The sequence below is a fragment of the Natrix helvetica genome, assembly GCF_964273705.1.
Source record: "Natrix helvetica genome assembly, chromosome: 1".
Classification (NCBI taxonomy): domain Eukaryota; kingdom Metazoa; phylum Chordata; class Lepidosauria; order Squamata; family Natricidae; genus Natrix; species Natrix helvetica.
In genome coordinates this window covers 277,500,423-277,520,427 of record NC_138548.1, presented here as the reverse complement: position 1 = coordinate 277,520,427, position 20,005 = coordinate 277,500,423, and the positions used below count along the sequence as shown (strand labels likewise).

The following is a 20,005-nucleotide window of genomic DNA, read 5'->3' as shown; positions in this document are numbered from 1 at the left end:
TGGATAATGTATTATTTCTATTTTTAATTATACATATTTCTTTTTTAGCCTTTATAGAAAACTGACTTGCAATAAAATACTTTCCATAAAGATGTATTTATTATTTTGTTATTGGATAAAGAAAGCACACCTGGCTGTGTACGCCATTTCTCTTGAGATCTAACCCCCTTTTAAAAAGCCCTTTAAAGGGATGTAACAATTTTGGATGTTTTACTCCTCCTAATGGCTATCAACTAGATTATTGTTTATATGATACTTTGCTTTATAGTGCTACCAAGAAAAGAACTGTAATTGTTAACCTGACATGGATTATGAGAAGAAATAAGTGTCTCGTGAATCAATAAAGCTTACTAAACTTCAAGTATAGTGTATTGATTGCTTTTTCCTTATGGATAATTCATTCTTTGTTAAACAGTTTTGCTATATGATATGCCTTCTGGTTTGGAAAAGCCAACAGAGAGAGGGCAAGGGCATATAATTTAAATGAACTGACATTTATTTTCTTCGTACGTTTCTACTCTGAACAAACATAAATATACAAAACTCTCTGCAAAAGACTGAATTTATAAAATAACCTTTACAGAATGATACACAACTGTGCCAAGCAGAGTCCCATCTTAGAATATGATTCAAATGTGCAAAGAAAACGTAAGGTTGAAAACTTTCTCACTGTATTTCAGTTGTAGATTTAAGAGAGAACCATATTCATAAACTTTATTCATATAAAAACAATTTCCCTACATACAGAAAAACATTTAGAAGGCTTGTTTAAATGAATGTTTTCCTGAGATGGTAGCTTTAAAAAAATACATGGAGCAACACTGGAATCTACTATCTGAAATAGTGTAATCAATGAAGCCTTGAGATGAGGTGGGCAACAAATAATTTTAATAAAAAAAATCAATCAATCAATCAATCAATCAATCAATACTACAATTAAAACATTCACTTTTTTATAAAAAAAACCATTGAGTTTCTGGGATACTTACAGTAAAAGCCAACTGCTGCAGAATGAAAAAAGGGGGAAAGTCAGTATCTAGATGTTATGCCACAAATAAAAATATTTACATAATTTCCTGTAATAAAATCGAAATGTTTTGTACAAGTCAAGTCTGCCTTTGAATCAATATTGACTCCTGGCGACTGCTGTTTTCTTGGAAAGATTTCAAAAGTGGTTTGCCATTGTTTTCCTACAAGGGCTGAGAGAGAGTGACTGGCCAAAGATCACTCAACTGTCTTCATGCTCAAAGCTAAACTAGCTCCCAGTCTCTCAGTGTATAAACCTGTTGCCTTAACCTATGTACCAGATTGGTTCACTTTTACACACAAATGGTGCTGAAATTGCATTTAAAGATAAAAATGTAAACAATATACAGAAACACAAGCAAGTCAAAGACTTTTTTATGGAAGTCTCTCTCTCTCTCATAAACTTGCCAGGAATAAGTATGAAAACAGATATAATGAGATTTTAAAAAACCTGAACTACATTTGGGAACGAGTTTAGATAGGAGCTCACAAGCTTGCAAATTATTGAATAACCTCTAGAGCAGAAATTATCTAACTCAGTGGCTGGTAATAAACAAATAATTATAGATTAAATTGAATGGTTTGTCTGTTTCAAGAAAAGTACCCCACCCCTAAATACTATAATCCATGTTACTTAACTTTTTTCTCTTAGGACTCACCTTCCTAATTTTAACCATTATGGAGGACCTCAAAAGAACTTCCCCTCCCCCGTGGATTAACTTGGTTATTTACTGCATTAAAAATTCAAATGTTTACCATTTCTTACAATTATTTGATAGGATTTTAGAATTTTATTTATTTTCAACATAGGCTGGCATATAATATTGATTTCACAGTCCCTGGCAGAGTCTTGGGAAACCAATTGGAATCTTAGGACCACACTTTAAGACTGATGTATAGCATGAGCAGAGAACCTGTAGCCTTCTGATATTGGGGAAACAGAACTACCAAAATGCATGATAAGGCACAGCAGATCAGCAGTATCTAAAAGGCCACAGGTTCTTCTTTTCCAGTTTAGGCATTTTGGAATAATGCATAATTTTGTCTATTATGGAATTAGCAGATAGCTAATTCTCAGTATTTCATATTCTCCAGATTCTACAAATTATATTATAGAGTGTTCCAAAAGCCAGGTCTCACTGCCAATTTATTATGTAAATTACATTAAATGTTCAATTTAGTTGCCATTTTCTTTTAAACATTTTCTTTTTCCAATGCATAATCTTTTTAACATTCCTAAGTACAGTACATTTTTCTCTGAGAAAAAAGTATTAAAAAACACATTGTATTGCATCTGACCTATGGGATCTGGCTTTTAGTACAATCTGTAAATTAAAGATATTAGTAATCGTATAAGTATGATTTGCATTTCCTATAAATGCATACATTCTGTTTTAAACAAATTCTGTTTAAATATAGGTGCATTTTATTCTTGTTCTTACTTAACTACAGAGTATTGGCATTTATCTAAACATGCTAGAAAAAATGATACTACGGTTTATCCAGATATACAAGGATGGATCAAAATATTATAGCAAATACACTGAACATATATATGAAACTGCTGGGAGGGTAGCTTGAGGTGAGATATTATCAATATATTAATGTCATCCATTTACACAGTGACATCCTGGCCAAGCCCACTGGATCAGTTGACAGCCATCAATATCTGAGCAACATAATAACATCAACTGTGGTAGTTATTCTTGACTGAATCACACTACCCCCTAAATTAATGTGTGAATTCTAGGTTCTTTGGCTTCTGTATCCAGTTTCTGAACAGATATTTACCTGGGAAGCCCTTAATGGAGCAATTCCAGGACATGTCAAAAATACCATGTCAGAATTAAACCCATTCAATCCTATGATCAAGAGAGGAGGGCTTGTTGTAGCATCCTTCTGCTTGAACATCAGGCATTCTTAACATGCCCCTTATGTTATCAAACATCCCTCTCTAAGCACACCCAATCCTGATAATATTTTATAAACAAATTAAAGCAATTTTGCTCTACTGTCAGTTTCGTCCCTTACAACTAGAGTAGCTGGCTTTAAGGATATTTTAAAGGATAAGGATATCTATGGTGAAGTTTATTGTCTTTTAATATTACTGTATTTTTCAGAGTATAAGACACAGCAAGGTTTTGAAGAGGAAAATAAAATAAAAAAGTTTTTGCACTCTGCAAACCTCCCAAAATCAGCTCATTTTTCACGAGACCGGACCCGTTTTTTTTTTTCCAAAACAAGGGCATGAATAGCCCTTAGGAGGTTTGTAGAGTGCGGGGGGGGGGAGCAAAAAACAGCCTGTTTTTCACGAAAACAGGCCCATTTTTTGTCAAAAAAAAGGGCATGGATAGCCTTTAGAAAGCTTATAATGTGTTGCTGGGGAGGCAAAAAAATGGGCCGTTTTTCACTCATTTCTGCCCTTCCCAGCAACCAGGAGCTCTCTGGAAGCCTTCTAAAAGCTATGCACGGCCATTTTGGTGAAGGGGGCAGAGTTTCGGGAGCCAAAATATCCTGTATTCAGTGTATAAGAGGCACCCAGATTTTCAGCCTTTTTGAGGGAAAAAGGTGCATCTTATACTCTGAAAAATATGGTACTTTACGTTATACTTTTACTTTCATTCTTCTATTTTACAACTGACTTTATTGCACTGCCCAGAGTCCATTAGTTTTAGGTGGGTTATAATCTTGGCAAAATATGCCATTAATGAACTCATAATATTCCTAATACTGATTTATAAACAACCATTAACAACTAAGGCTTTTTTTTACAATTGAAGATGAACTTTAGATACATATCACAATAAAAAGAGACTTATTTCACCTGAAGGATTCGAAAAATCCAACATGCTAGTTGTGGGTTGCAGGAGATCAGGACTGCTAGATGAAAGAGTGCCAGGAATAGGCATAATTGCCAGACTGTGTCTGCACTGTCTTGTTCCCACAATGCTGTCGTCTTGTGACTGGCTTACACTGCCATCACTGTAAGAGATTATTAGAAAGCTGTCAATATAGATGATCCAGAAAAGAGATTATTTTAATAAAAACATAAGTGATGGAGGAAGTGCTAAAAGTCTGGAAATTAAGAGACACAGATGGAAATATTCCTTCCATAAAACAGTCATATTGTTGATATAGATTAAGAAATAGATTATTTATGGAACTCTGGATTAAGTAGTAACATTTATTCTATTTGGCCTTTTTAGAATTGGTATAAAAGACAAGACTATGATACAAGTGGTCCTTGTTTAACAACTACTCATTCAGCAACCATTTTTGTTTGCAATGGCACTGAATAAGGGTAATTATGAGTCCTTGAAGTTCTAGTCAGAGCAGCACCCCATATAACTGTGATCTGCACCTTCAGCCTTTGGTACAGATTTTCAACCGCTGCAGTGCCCCATGGGCATGTGACCACAGTTTGTAACCTCCTCTATAAGTCAATGGAGCAGCTGGCAGGAAGCTGGATCATTTGAGTTCTTCATTAATGACCCACATGTTTCTTGTTTAACCAAGGACTGCCAGAGCTGCTGTTGCTAAGTAGCACAGTCATGAGACCTTGTGCTTTATGACCACGGTGCTTAGCAACAGAAAATTTATCCCAAATACCATCATTACCTGTAACCTGAAAGAATGCAAACTCCTTTTCTACACTGAATTGAAACTTCCCCTGAATGCTAGTAAGATCCCAACATAAAGATAACTTTTAATTCAGTTAATAAATCTAGACATTATGTTCTTGCATATGTATTGATACTATCATACTTGGAATAGTGAAAGTGAGTTCTTTAGTGTAAAAATTCTAATTTTTATTAGCACTACAGCTGAAGAATTCGATAAACCAGAATTTCCTTTAAAAATCTCAAGAACTAAATAAAAGGGTTGACTGGATAAAAAGATTGTACAAAGTTGGATCACCAGTAGTACTCATTTTCACAAATCTCAAAACATTTTCAGTTCCCTTAAGAAAAGTGCAATATTTTATCATACCTGAATAGTTTTGGAGGCAAGATACTGAATCTTGTCTTGTCTAAAATTTTCTTGATTCTGTTTCTTCCTCCAGACACAGTGTTTGCTTTCAGTTTCTTGTTTGCTTTCTCACGTGGAAACATTTGTTCCACATCTCCAGGAATATCTGGGATGGAGTAACGATTATTTTTCTTTTCTGCTATTTTGGGAATATGTGGAACTCCATTCTTCTCCTGTCCTATCCTACTAAGTAGTTCTTTGAATACTGTAAAAATGTAGAAAATATATTCCTTTATTAGAACACAGTGCTTGTTTAAAACTGTATTTAGTATCAAAGGTAGTTAAAATTCACAGTAAATCAAAGACAATAGTAAAACTTATCAAATTCTCTTTATAGAAATTTTGCTGTACATTAATGCAATTTAATGATGTGCAGCATGATGACAGTTTTATTCAACTTTTCCAGCTGATGACCACCTATTTATTTTTAAATAATTAAACATCCAATTGTCCCAGAAGTTATGGGTAATGATTGTTATATAAAACTAGATTAGATGGATCAAAAAAGTAAGATGTTATTATAATAGTGGTAACTTCATAACATACACCACCACAAGAGAATTCATAATTTTGAAGTGGGAGGCTAAAGGAGTGAAATAGATGTCTTAAATCTCATACCTTAAATTCCTTCTCACAATACTTTAGTTCTGCCCATCCTAAAAGTGCTCTAGGCCAGGGGTCCCCAACACCAAGTCCGTAGCCCTTCTGCTGGGCCACAGCCAGTTTGGAACTGGGCCCCAGAAATGGTGGGCAAAACTGCATTTGTGAAAGTGGTGTGCACGTGCATGAAACAATCCCTTCTTCCACCCTCCTGCCGCCATTGCTGCCATCTCTGCCAGTTCACTAAGCCTGAAAGGTTGAGACCACTGCTCTAGAGCAAGGGCAGAGGTGGGTTGCTCCCAGGTCAGGCAAACTAGTAGTGGTGGCAGCAGGAGGCTCCGCCCACCCCCCCGGACACTTCTGCGCATGCGCAGAAGCATTGCACGCGGAGCACGAGTGAACCGGTAGCGCCAGGATTTAAAACCCACCTCTGACTAGTGGTTTCAAACTCAAGACCCAGGGGCCGAATTCCGCCCACGGGATGCTTAGGTCTAACCCACGGGGCCAACCTGGAAACAGTGAAGGACCCGCCCATGGTGCATCTGCCAGTGAAAACAGGCTAGCGAGTTCTGTTTTTGGCTGTGATAGCTTCCTACAACCCTCTGGCTTCCGAGCTCCATTTTTGCTGGCAGAGGGTTGCAGGAGGCCATCACAGTCAAAAACATTTCACCAGCCTGTTTTCACTGACAGAGTGCTCAGGCCACCAGAGGCACCTCAGACACAAGTGACATAGAGCTAGCCATGCTCACCCTGGCCATGTCCACTCTTCCCCCCCACCCCCGAGGTCAAACACAACTCTGATGTGGCCCTCAATAAAATTGAGTTTGACACCCCCTGCTCTAGACAATGATGGAGATGATGGAGCTGTGCAGTGTATACACGTGAACTGTACTCCATCAGAGATGTACAGTAAATGAAAAGGTATCTCTGAACTCAACTGAAAGTATCTGGAAGTAACTCTGAAAGGTAATCATGCTCAAATTACTGCATGCCAGCCCAGCTAAAAAAATTGTGTGGCACTTATCACAGCAAGCCTATAAATTAGACTGTTTACATCTTGCAGTCTTAACTGCTATGATATTTACCTGTTGTATTGGATTAGAAAGTTCCCCACATTTATTTTATCATTTAATAATCCAATCTCTTTTCTTCCAAGGGAGAATTTTAAAAAATTATCTGCACTTAGGATCTTGGTCAACATCTCTGCAAGATACTCACCAAAAATATTTGTTTTTACGGTGATGGAAAGATGAGTATTGTTTCTCAAGATTTCAGTAGCTTTTGAAAATGTAATGTTCTCAAAGTTTTGCCCATTTACTTCCATTACCTATAGAGCAACACAAACAAGTTAAGCCTGTAAGACATCATGCTTCGCAAATACTTTACTTGATAACTTTATTATTGGCTCAGACCGAATTTGTAATTTGACTACAAAATCACATTTTATTCATCTTAAACATCATCAAATACAGTTCTTTTTTTTTCTCTTTTTTTCTCAGTACATAAGAAACATATCTAATGGTTTGGCTTCACTAAGAAATGAAAGCCACAGTTTAACAAAGTTTTCTACTTATGATTGGAAGGATACTGATGTATTTGGGGGGGGGGGGGGCATCTAAAACCAATAGAAAATATCTTGGCCAGTATGTTCAGCTAAATGTGTATGCCTATCTGTGTGTCACTTAACAAAATAGATAAAAAATATAACTGTTAAAATTTAAGCTCACCTGATCACCACGTTTAAGCCCAGTTTCTGCTGCTTTACTTCCTGATTCCACTGACTCTACAAAAATACCAAAACCTTTTTCGCTCCCTCCAAGAAGACTGAAGAAAAGTGGTGACTCTCTAGAAGGCTTTTGCAAGGTGATTTGTCTCCACTTTGCTTTTGCGGCACATGCAATGTTTAATAACCTGAGATGTCCTTTCATTTTCTGTAAATGGTCAGACAAGCAAACATGAATGTTCTGTTCTAAACAACATGAAATCCTAATTATGAAGGGGGAACTTATATAACCATTAATCCTCAACAGTCATTGAATTTGTCTGATAGGAGATTTGTGAATAGGAGTTTAAATTTGCGGTGTCAAACTGGAAGCCCATGGGTCAGATGCGTCACACACAGGCCACGCCCACCCCAACTCCGCAAATGGGGAAAACTTCACAAAATATCACATGACAGCAACGTGACGCCGAGGGTTTGACACCTGTGCTCTAGATTCTTGACAGAAATCCTGTGCACCATGGATATCAATCATGATTAGGCACAACTCTGACTACTACTGCCAATTTCTAACAACAATGTGAGAACAATGGAACCCTTAGAAGGAATTATGACACCAGGTAGGCAGGAGAGGGAGTGCAAACTTAAACTACTTCGGTTAAGAACCAGTTCTCACTGTCATCCATATTTATGGATAAATATCTACCTTCTTGGGATATAAAGAACAAAGTCCAGTTTCTTTGGAATTAAACAGCTCTATACAGATTGAAAGATTGGATAGATCTTTCAACACCCAAAGTTAACAAATGAGCAAATGACCAATTGAAGAAATATTGAGAAGAGTAGAGTCCTGTCCAGCCATCCTGTGGTACTCATGGACCACAAGATTTCTACCAAAAACCCGTCAGCTCTAAAAAAATGGAATGCAGCTTTCTATAGGCATAAAATACCTCATTGTGAATCAGAAACCACAGGGAAGAACAGTCAAATTACTCAGTGTAATGTTCAGATTGCACAGGACTATCCTCCTGATGACCTTGATTCTAGGTTATTTGCCAAAACTGTGATGTAAAAATAAACGTCCAACAGTTTGGTCATATATATATATACACACTTTCCTGAATGACATTCAAAACATAAATATGAATGATTTGTAGGACACCCTTCTAAAAATGTTTTGAACAGTTGTTTTTTAATTTTTAAAGAGGTCTTAGAAGATATAAATACAAAATGTAAAATGTATAATAGTTTATATTGGGTCCTACCGCATTTTCCAAATTTTTTTCAAATTCTTCCAAAAATCTTGTCATGGCTGGATCTCCTTCAAAATCATTGAAATGGTTATTCACCCATAGCAGTACAACTCGAGTAACCTAAGAACAAATATAAGTTGACATTTCAATAAAATTCTACTGCTATTTCTAGATAAAACAATGCTTAAACTGTTTATCATTTCATTTTATGAGTTTAAATTAGAAATTTAAAAAAGTAGAAAAATCATTAGTACAATACAATACAGTAACCCTTAGAGACTCAAGGATTCATGTAGTTTCAAAAGGATTTGAAAGTAGCCCTACCAGAATTTAAAAATTATAATTTATGACATGGAAAAAATTAAATACATGAATTAAATATAATAATTTTAAATAATTATTTCAAATTGAAAATACTGTAGGTTTATGGATGTTTTCTTGCAACTTTGAGACATTTTAAATGCCCCAAACTTCCAAATACTGTTATGCTGATAATGAGTTCAAAGGCTACGAAAACAGGAATACATTCTTCCATTTAGCTATACATTACAGTTCAATTACTTCTATATTGGCCATTTCCCAATAACTTTATCAATAGCAAGAAATACCCAGTCACATAAAATGTTACTCCAGGTTTTGAACTGCAGTAACTTTGTATACAAAATCAACATTATTTATGACTTTACAATTTCTCAAATACACCAACTAGTAATTTTTTTAAAAAACTTTTTTATACATATAGAGTGTCCATCTGAAGTAAATGAAGGAGCATGGAACTACTTTTTTTCTGTCCAGGAATTACATAGCCTATTACAAAGATCAGAAGGAAATCCTACCACTCTTTATTATTCATTGCTTGTTTTTTTGACAATATAAAATATGTCCACTTTGAATGTACATATTTTTTTAAACAACTTGAACCCTCCTTTGGCAAAAGCTAGCTAGATTGAAGTATGTTTATTTAAATTAATAATAACCAGAATAAGCTTAATTTGGGATGCTACAGCAGAGCATGAATATTTGCATAGAATTTGTTCCTGTTGAAATCTCTCAATATACTTCAGAGAAGATAAAACACATCCAATAACGTGCATCAAAAAATTTAACTAGTTTTCATCAGTAGAAGTAACATTTATTTCAAACATGTGACAATTAGAAACACCAAATTAACAATGTTTAATTTAGGAACCAACCTTGTCCCTGAGACTGTCAACCTGAAACCACTCTAAAAGTTTGTCTCCAACTTCCAGAGGGCTTGACAAAAATGTTCTGAATGTTAATAAAAAGTCTTCAATGTAAGTTGGATCCACAATAGAGTGCTCTTCTATTAAATGCATAATGAGGCGTTCAGGTGTAGCCTTAAAAACAAAGAGATTGCAGTGAATCTCCTGACAATTTAATTTTGTAGTATTATCAACAATGATATAATAAGAGATAGTGACACATAAATTCAATTCCTAAATGTCATTCATAAACTTTTATGCTAAAGCAACATTTGCCCACCTATCCTCCAAATTTTTCATATTAAAATCCTTCCTTATAAATATTTGCTATCCCTTGTTACTATTTCATGATAAACAATTATTTTCTCACCCATGCACTTAAATGTGATAACTACCATTCCAATTTCTGATGCATCACTAATGCATTTCTAACCTAGCTACAATTATTTTTTAACAGCTGGGCCCGAGAAGCAAGATGTGGCAGTTTCTTAACCCAACACTCACTGTAAGGAGAAAGATAGATATGATAATCTAAATTGAGAGTTTGGAGAGATCAGAACAGAAAACCCATATTATCTTCCTTTTTGGGAAAAGAAATATACTTGCTGTTATTTGTCAGGTGCCCAGGTAACTACAGGGATGTCTTATTTAACATCAGCAAGATACTAGAATCTTAGACAAAGACTAGGTCACTATAATAAGCTACAATAACTCATTTTATTCATAAATCTTACTAATAAATACTACAAATAGACATTTAACTGTACAAATTTTCTAGATATTTATTTAGCATTATAATTCATACTATTTCTACATATTCAAATACTAAATTTCTTTTATATATCTATGAATCAAAGAATTCCTTTGTCAGGCTAGTGTAGGCAACTCCAAAATTGCTTGTCCTTGGAGACTTCAATTTATTACCCTGTCATGTTGAGTTACAGTCATGTCAGGAATTTATGGTCTCTATGGTAATATGGATTGTCCCAAACAATAGAAGGCTGAATGCATTACTGGGGGTCATACATTGCATTTGCTTTTAGTCTCAGGGCAATTGCAATGTGATCTGGTTTTGAAGATATTATCATTAGTCTACTGATCATTTTTCAGCTGCTTTTAATAGAATCAACTATGGTATCCTTTTGGACTGGCTGTGGAGTTTGAGATTGAGGGACACCATTTTGCAGAGGTGTCTCTTTGGCAGCCAGTCTCAATCACTGTTGATAGAGGGTAAGTGACTGGGGCCAAAGACCCTCACTTATGGAGTGCAATACATCTCAATGCTCTTGCCTCTTTTTTACATGAAACTACCGGGTGATCCAGAGTTAAATATTAGGTGGCTATATAAATGTTTTAAATAAAGAAGTAAATCACCCATTGGTTTATATCCATTGGTTTACTTTAGATCTTGATTCTGGTCCAAGCAGGTGGTGCTATTGAAGCTTGTCCCAATGTCTGGAGGCTGTGTGAGTCTCGAAGCAAATAGATTAAGACTCTATCCTGACAAGACTATAAGGCTGTTGATATTTGAGTCCCCTTACAAATGAGAATTTTCCATCTTTGTTCTTGGATGGGATTGCATTTCCCCATTCAAGACTGCTGTATGATCTGGAACTTATCCTGGACTCGCATCTCAAATGACAGCAGTGGCCAAAGGGCTTTTGCGCATGGACATCTAGTGCACTAGTTGCACTCTTTCCTGGAATGGAGACCCTTCAAGTAGTCATCATAGTCACCTCATGGACCATTGTAAGGCACTTTCTATGGGACTTCTCTTGAAAACGTCTAGGAAGGTCAAGCCGGTCCAGAATGCAGGAGTACAGGTAATAGTGGGCATACCTCAGTATGCCTATGTGACTCCACTGCTCCATAAAGCTGCACTGGTTAACTGTAAGCTTATGCATACAGTTCAAGGTTATCTTCTATAAAGCCCTTAATGGCATAAGGCCAGGTAGTTTAGCTGATAAACCACCTACCATATCTCCTGATAAACCACCTATCTGATAAACCACCTACCATATCTCCTGCAAACTGGTGATATTGGGGCACAGTGAATCAGGGGTTCCATTAATCAAGCAGTGTCATGTAGGGGAACTCAAGAAATGCCTCTTCTCAGTTATGTACCTGCCTCTAGAATAATATCCTCCAAGAAATTTGGATAGCTCCCACTCTAATGATATTCGGGAAACTATTAAAGACTGACTGTTCACATAGGTTGATGGATGGAGCCCCTGTTGTGTGATTTTTGTTGTTGTTTAAATGTCTGTGTTAGGCCACTTATATATCTTTTTCTGTATTATTTTTATTTTTTTTAATTCTAAACTCAGAGTTATTAAATATTTGGCAGCCTTTAAATAAATAAAATCCAGTAATATAGTTCTTTGAGTTATTTAATAATCATTTATGATAAGAAACAAGATTTATCCTGAAAACCAATCCTATGATATTCATAAAAGATGGAGATTTATGAATCCTTAGTAAGATATCATTTTTTGATTACCTTAATGACAATGTGTCCTTTTCTGGTTCCACTGCGGTCTAATTCTCTATGCTCCTTCACCATAACAATTTCTCCTTCTTCCTCCACTTTATGTGTATTTTTTTCAACATGGTTCAATATACGCCAGTAATCCTGCTGGGCTATACATACAAACTGTTCCAAAACAAGAAGGACATTTAAAAAAAAAAAAGCAATATCATGTAAAAAACTATTGCCAAAAATTCTTTTAATACAATAAATAAAAATCAGGTCATTTCCAGCTTATTTCTTAAAGATAACTATGTGTTAAGTTCAATCACAAATAATACATTCAATAGAACAGATCTTATTGAGAACTGGATTTTTAAAAAGAAAATGGTCCTATTCACATTTCAGTGGAAAACAGCTGTCAATTAATCAAAGATTAAATAATAAATAGTTGTTACTTGAAAAAGTAGTGTTATGAGTAAAAACATTATAAATGAAAGTTATAATCTGTTTCTAGAATCTGTTTATACTATAAAACTCTCCTGTCTTTCTCTTTGTAACTTTCAATTAGCCAAAATGAACATATAGAGGAACAATTTTCTAAATCAATGTACCTTAAATGGGCTAACTTAAAAAATGTTTTCAAATTCTGGACCCATGACTCCCGTGGAATTGAAATTTCAACTATCTTTACAAAAGTTGTATTTGCAGTGGGTCATGGGTTGTCTAATAGGTGCTACATCCAGCATCAGGTAAATGGACTTCTAGTCACAGAAAATTAGGAATGGACAAGAAAGCAGCAGAAATTTGATTGGTATTAGGCCTGTCACAGTTGGATAAACTCTTGATTATTTTAAAGGATAATATATAATGAGTGTTTATAACAAGCTTCACAAAGTTAAAGTATTTTACTCTTATATCATCTATCTTACCTGGCAATCATCTACTTTGGTCCTAACCACACCATTCATGTGTTGCTTTTCCAGAGATGGGGTAATTCCAAAACTATTTCCCATACAAAGACTTTCTGTTTTCCCATCAGGATAGCTAATTTCCACAGTACCATTTAAAATAACATACCAAGAGTCAAGCTAAAATTAAAAAAATGCAATCTCAGTTATTTTGCTATGAATCAAAAATTCTCATTCAACAGGTAAACATGAGATTTGATACAAGTCCAGTTTACACTGCAACAGTGACATGGCAATTCAAGAAACAATAAATATATTAAATTCAATGTTAATGATCATTGCCTTTATTACACAAAAACAATTAGAAATCAATGAATACTTAAGAATTTCTGTTGAATACTACATTCTACAAAATCTTATCTTATGGTAAACAGCCTGCTCTTGTATGACACCTAAACCCACTGATAATTGCAAATGGATAATGGGCATATTATTGTGGTTAGGTAGAAAATATATAGCAGTAGGATATGAGAAACTAAACATAAGGTTTGTAAGTATGAATTTATTTTATCCAGAGTAAGTATACATAAAATATAAAGTACATAAAATTAAAAAGTATAACAACATTATCCAAATACATGTTAATAGAGTCAACTTGTACAGTGGTACAAGAGTATTTGTGAATTTGAGAACTGTGGAATCTAAATATTCACCACAAAACAATGCCAAGAGTATATAGCTTCGCTATCCTCATGGATATTTTAATATGCTTGTCAGCCAAAAAAGAATATCTCCACCTAATCTGACTCATTAGGGAATACTAACATTGAGAACTTCTCATTATAGATGTAATAATGCCAAAGTATTGTAAGGTTCAATAAACATTATTCAAATGGTCATACTATTTGCTCAATAGAGAAACTTAACAATATATGTATCTCATGTATAATACATTAACATTTCTATGGCAACATGCCCTACTTACTTCTTGCCCATCTTCAAGGATGATGGCTCCTGCTTGCTCTACCACTTCAAATATCATGACTGAACAAAGTTCTCTTCTTACTGACATAGTCATGTTTGCAAATGCTGGAAGCTGATGCATAAATTCCAATAATTGTTCTAGAGGAACAAAAGTTTCATGTTAAATGTAAATGATATACTTTAAAAGGTAAAACTATCATGTACATTGTCAAATGTTATTTAATTTTCATAACAAGACTGAATTTCTATCTGTATCATCCATCAATGCAAGGTAATTAACATAGGTAACTTCACTGACTTGAATTCAATGCTGGCTTTTTACATTGAAAATATACTTTAATCATATGGAAAGGTTATTATTACTACAGGTTACATTGAGGGAGAGAGGGAGGAAGAGATTAAATGCATAAAAACAAGACCTACCATTAAGCACTATGCAAAAAAAGTTGTAACTACCATTCTCCTACGTTAGCATTTATTTGTATGCATGTATGTATCGATTTAAAAAGACTTATACAGCCGCCTATCTAATATCCAATAAAACTGAGCAGCAAACAAAGACACAATAAAACATAAAAACAATTCTCAGCAGTCCAAAACAAATTCTTCCATCACTGAGCATTCACATTTACTAGGCTCTAATCGCACACTAACCCAGTCAGTCCTTGGGGAGAAAACTCAACTTTCCAAGGCTTTCCAGAAAGCCAGAAACATTGAAGAAGGATGTTTCATAGGACAGAAACAGCTACAGAGAAGGTTCATTTCCTATTCCCATCAGATGACAACATTTAATGGAAGTGTCCTGGAGCATGACCACTCTATCCTATCTGGCAGAACAGATAGATACCCTTAGAGCAGCGATGGCGAACCTTTTTTGGCTCGCGTGCCACAAGTGGGGGGAGCGCAGGGGGGTCGTGTACGGGCGTGCCGCACCCATAATGCAACGCCCGACCCACCCCATTTTTACATGCTTTTTTCGCCCTCCCCAGGCTCCAGAGGCTTTATAGGAGCCTGGGGAGGGCGAAAAGAGCCTCCCCTGCCCCCCCGGAGGCCCTCCGGAGGCTTCAGGGACGATCCGGAGGCTTCCCTGAAGCCTTCGGAACGCTTAAATCCACCCTCCGAGCAAACCGGAAGTGACTTCTGGTTTGCTCGGAGGGTTGTTTTAAGCGCTCCGAAGGCATCAGGGAAGCCTCTGGACGGTCCCTGAAGCCTCCGGGGGGGGGCGAGGAGGCTCTTTTCGCCCTCCCCAGGCTCCTATAAAGCCTCTGGAGCCTGGGGAAGGTGAAAAATAGCTTTTAAAAAGGTGAACTTAGCTGGCCAGCGCGCGCATGCTAGGTTCGCCATCACTGCCTTAGAGAGAGGTATTTCACAAATAACCAGGTCCTATACCATTCAGGGCTTTAAAGATAATAACCAGCATCATGAATCTTCAACTAGAAAGAAACTGGGTTCTAGTGCAGCTTACAAAGCAATGGCATATAATCCAGGCATAGTGCCTAGATCTGCAGATGCCACTGCATTCCAAGCCCAATTGTAACTTCATGATCATATTTAAGGGCAGGATCCACACTCACAGAGATTCTGCATAGCATGATCCAATCATAGCCCTTGTCACTTGCCTATCTCAAGCAGCAACCTGGATTTCAACTGGATAGTGTGTTAACCTTGGAAAATTTCCAAGTTCCTTCTACAACCCCATTGTGGTGGGATGATTGAATACGATCCATCTCCCTACTATAGGGGATAATTAATCAGAACTCCAGATACAAGAAAATGTGAGTCCACCATAGTTGCCAACATGATCATGAACTCCCAAGCCATCTCTGACTCAGGTCCGGAGAAGACAGTAGAAATCCTCCATAAACATAAGCCTGGAGAAATCTATCCCAAAATTGGCCAAAAAGTTGAGAAATTTGAGTAGGGAGGAAGATAAGCAAGCAGCAGTCCAAGTGATCCCTATAACCCAGTTTCATTAACAGAGAGTCCCAGATCTGGCTATGTCTGTGGTAGTACCTCTAAAGCCCACCAGGGCCCTTAAATGACAACAGCCACATTTCATCCCCTTGCAGGTGATGCAAAATCCTAAATCTAGGAAGATACATTTGTGAGAGAAAGCAGCACTTTCCATACTCAATCAGGTTTAAATGATACATGCCAGGCCTTTGGTCCATAATCAAGTCATCAGTGAGATGAACTTTATTACAAAGAAACCTAAGATTAAGTAGCAACAGTCAGAATCCAGAGCTCCTAAATCTTCAGGAACCAGATTTTGGGACTACATACAAGAGACTAGAATGTAGAGATTGCTTCCGGTTTCCGAAGGCGATGGATGTTGGTCCGCTGTTCGCTTCTCCGGTGGGCTCCTTTTAGGAGCACAGGTGGTCTTGGAGGGTCCACCTGCCGTAGGGCAGTTTGCTGGAACCCCCCGGATAAGCAGGGGAAGGTTCCAGTTTCGCCTCAGGAGCCGGGGAGCGTAGGGGGTGCATAGCAGCACCTTCGCTGAATGGATTCCGGAAGGAAAGAGTTAACTACATGCAGCAGCTGAAGTGAAAGAGTTAACTACATGCAGCAGCTGAAGTGCTGGAGGTGAGAAGTTCGCCCCAATCTCTTTAACTGCTTTTAATTAATGAGCAGTAAGTTGTGGATTCAATCTGTTTGAAGTTGAAAAATTGGAGGGGGGTTGCTTTTATCTTCTACCCCTCTCAGGCAAAGCGGCATTTGGACTATCTCTCAATCTCGGAATGGAGAGAGAGAACAAAAAGTTGAATTAGCCCCTTGATATGTGAAAAGATTTATATCATAACTGCAAGAGCTGATTGCTGAGTTGTTTTGAAAGCTTTATGGAAGTTTTTGATGTTCTGCTCCTGATTCCAAGGGGGAGCTAAGATGGCCTGCTTCCCTCTTCCTCTTCACACTTATAAATGAAGTCTGCCTTTTGAAACTACTTTTGAAGAAAATCTGGCTTTATATTATCCCCTTTGAAGGACTCTTGGAGCCTCTCCTGTTACGTGGTCTTTCTGGATTTGGATTATTTGGTTTCTTTTTTTTTCTTTTTTTTTGAGTGACTTCTTGGCTTGGAACTGTGACAGAGGATTAATTTTCACTTTTGGATTTGCCTGTCTCCTCGGACTCGCTTGGCTGCGCACTTCACAGACGCCATTTCTTTTGCAAAAGATTTATACTCTTTCTGAACTTAGACAATGGGCCCCAGAAAATCACCTATAGGCAAAGCAGCCTCGGCACCAACTTCTTCTACATCCAGTCCAACAATTCAACAGACAAAAATTTCATCATTTTTACAAGAAAGGACTGGAGAGAGTTCAAAAGATTTATCTGTTACTCAAATGTTTCAGGCTCTTATGCAGGGACAAAATGAGTTGAAAAAGGAGGTAGCAGATTTTAGAGATAAGCTTAAAAGTGTGCAGCAACAAATAACAGAAAATAAACAGAGAATTGGTGTGCTGGAGGAGGGCGCGGTTGGGCTGGGGGAGGAGGTTAAGGCAGTCCAGAAGGGTAATATAGAATTGGAAAATTTTATGGCAAAGATAGAACTTGAAAGAATGTCCTTCTTTCTCAGATTCTAGAACCTACCGGAGACAGAAGGTGAAGATCTTAAGGATATCATGAGTACAATTTTAGCAGAATATGTTAAAAGAGATAAAGAACAGTTGTGGTGGGATATGGATCTGGTTTATAGGATTAATTCAGCATATGCCAGAACACATAATGTTCCAAGGGAAGTACATGTTAAATTTCTTAGGAAGACCATGAGGGATGAGATTCTAGGGGCTCAAAGGGGGGGCACTAAAATATAAAGATAAAGAAATTGCCATTCTTAAGCAAATTCTGGAAAAAATAAGAGATAAGAGGAGGAAGTACTCCTCCTTATCAAAGAAATTATATAATAAAGGAATTTGGTTTAGATGGTTATTGCCAGAAGGAATGCTGATCTTCTGGGAGGGAAACAGAATTAGAATTGACACAGTTGTGGAGGCAGAGGCCTTCATTAAAAAACATAGTGCCCTCCTAGAGGACGGAAATATAAGAAGTAGTGAAAAAGGCGACAATACACAACACATGAAGGAGGGAGGGGCTGCGGCTCCGCCTGGTGACAGGGGGGAGGGAACAACAATGGAAAGACTCAGGTCACAAAAATAAATATATCTGGAATATCATTGTAATTGTTGATATATTGGAAAGTGGCAAAAGAGATGATTGAACACATGGTTGATACAATGTATAATAAGATGCTGTTTCTGCTTATCTTTTATTTTGGTTTTTTTTTTCTTTCTGTAAAAGTTGTGAGAATTGGAGAGATTCCCACCTCTAGCATGATGGAGCTGCCAAAAAAATTTTTTGTATTTCCACCTACCCTTTTCCCATAAATTTTAAAAACCAATAAAATTCTTTAAAAAAGAGAGAGAGACTAGAATGTAGAATTGGTCTCAGACCCTCAAGTCACTTTCCTTAGGCATGTGTCCCACCATATCTTCAGGGTTCTATCATGCGTGCATTGTTCTCCCTGCTCTCTTTCTCCTACATCAGCGATGGCGAACTTTTTTTGGCTCGCGTGCCACAAGTGGGGGAAGCCTGGGGGTTCGTGTGCAGGCGTGCCGCACCCATAATGCAATGTGCGACCCTCCAGTGTGCATGCGCGCACAACAGGCGCTCCTCGGAAGGTCCCTGAAGCCTCCGGACGGTCCCTGAAGCCTCCAGAGGGCCTCCGGGGGAGCGGGGGCTCTTTTCGCCCTCCCCAGGCTCCTATAAAGCCTCTGGACCCTGGGGAGGGTGAAAAATGGCTTTAAAAACGGTGAACTCAGCTGGCCAGCGCACGCATGCACGCTGGCCAGCTGACAGAGCAGCGCCTTGCGTGCCCTGACAAATGGCTGCACATGCCACCTGTGGCAAGCGTGCCATAGGTTCAACATCACTGTCCTACATAATTTATTTTCTTCCCCATGCCATTCCACTCTCACGTTGAGGGGATCTATCTATCCAACAATCCATCAACAAATGGGATAGCTCCAAGCAGACTGCCAGTTCTGTAATACACATTTTGGACATCATCCAACCACTACACTTCACTGTTTTCTCCCTAACCCTTCAGCCACTTCTGTGACTCAGGCCAGAATCAACTTTCAGATCTCAGCTAAACTATTAAGAATAACAAAACATATCTTAAGTCTTTGGTTCATCCCACTTTTTTTCCCTTCCTACACAGTTGTATGTTTACAGTCTCTTCAGTTGGCTAATGCCTATTGCTACAAGTATGATATCCTTTAACTTTTATAATGATTACTATTTGGATAATTCATTACTGCATCTCTATGTATTAATTGTAATAGCTTGTACAACAATATAACATATTTATTTATGGAGGCAAAATTTTTATTTCTCACCAATATCATCATCTGTTTTGTCAGCAGGTTCTTTTTCAAGACACTCCCGAACAACATCTCGCCCTAGCAGAGGATCAGATGTTCTATCAATGTCTTCATCTTCTTCTTCATCATCTTCAGAATCTACAGGCGCTTCTGGGAGACCAGTTAAATCTACATCTCCCATCTCACTTTCTGTAGCCTAAACATACAAGCAATAAATAATATTTAAGTTTCTGAAAGTTAAACATTTATGCATGCGAAGCTGGCTAATTGTTTTTCTTTTATTTCCCAAGGCAATAAATCCTATGATCCATCCGCCAAACCACTCTTTGGGAAATCAAGTAAAACCCATTACCATTAGTTAAACAAATGCCAACACAAGCAGTTATGAACCTGTATCTTACTATGGAT

General features: G+C 37.3%; 2 protein-coding genes across 6 annotated transcripts in view; both read right to left on the bottom strand.

Annotated features, from left to right (window-relative positions):
• The window catches only part of FNIP1 (folliculin interacting protein 1), a 543,489-nt gene that overhangs the window by 259,929 nt on the left and 263,555 nt on the right, over positions 1-20,005 (bottom strand). The gene's annotated exons all lie outside the window — the stretch shown is intronic.
• RAPGEF6 (Rap guanine nucleotide exchange factor 6) overlaps positions 1-20,005 on the bottom strand; it is a 168,077-nt gene that overhangs the window by 36,672 nt on the left and 111,400 nt on the right. For 3 of the 5 annotated variants that reach the window (XM_081936498.1, XM_081936494.1, XM_081936496.1), the window contains exons 8-18: positions 19,613-19,793; positions 14,215-14,351; positions 13,251-13,409; positions 12,352-12,504; positions 9,822-9,986; positions 8,641-8,748; positions 7,383-7,586; positions 6,874-6,982; positions 5,017-5,260; positions 3,851-4,008; positions 990-1,004 (exon numbers count right to left, since the gene is read on the bottom strand). In XM_081936498.1, coding sequence (XP_081792624.1) covers positions 990-1,004; positions 3,851-4,008; positions 5,017-5,260; positions 6,874-6,982; positions 7,383-7,586; positions 8,641-8,748; positions 9,822-9,986; positions 12,352-12,504; positions 13,251-13,409; positions 14,215-14,351; positions 19,613-19,793 — 1,633 coding nt within the window. The remainder of the gene's footprint in view (positions 1-989; positions 1,005-3,850; positions 4,009-5,016; positions 5,261-6,873; positions 6,983-7,382; positions 7,587-8,640; positions 8,749-9,821; positions 9,987-12,351; positions 12,505-13,250; positions 13,410-14,214; positions 14,352-19,612; positions 19,794-20,005) is intronic. The other 2 variants (XM_081936495.1, XM_081936497.1) reach the window with 1 other exon arrangement.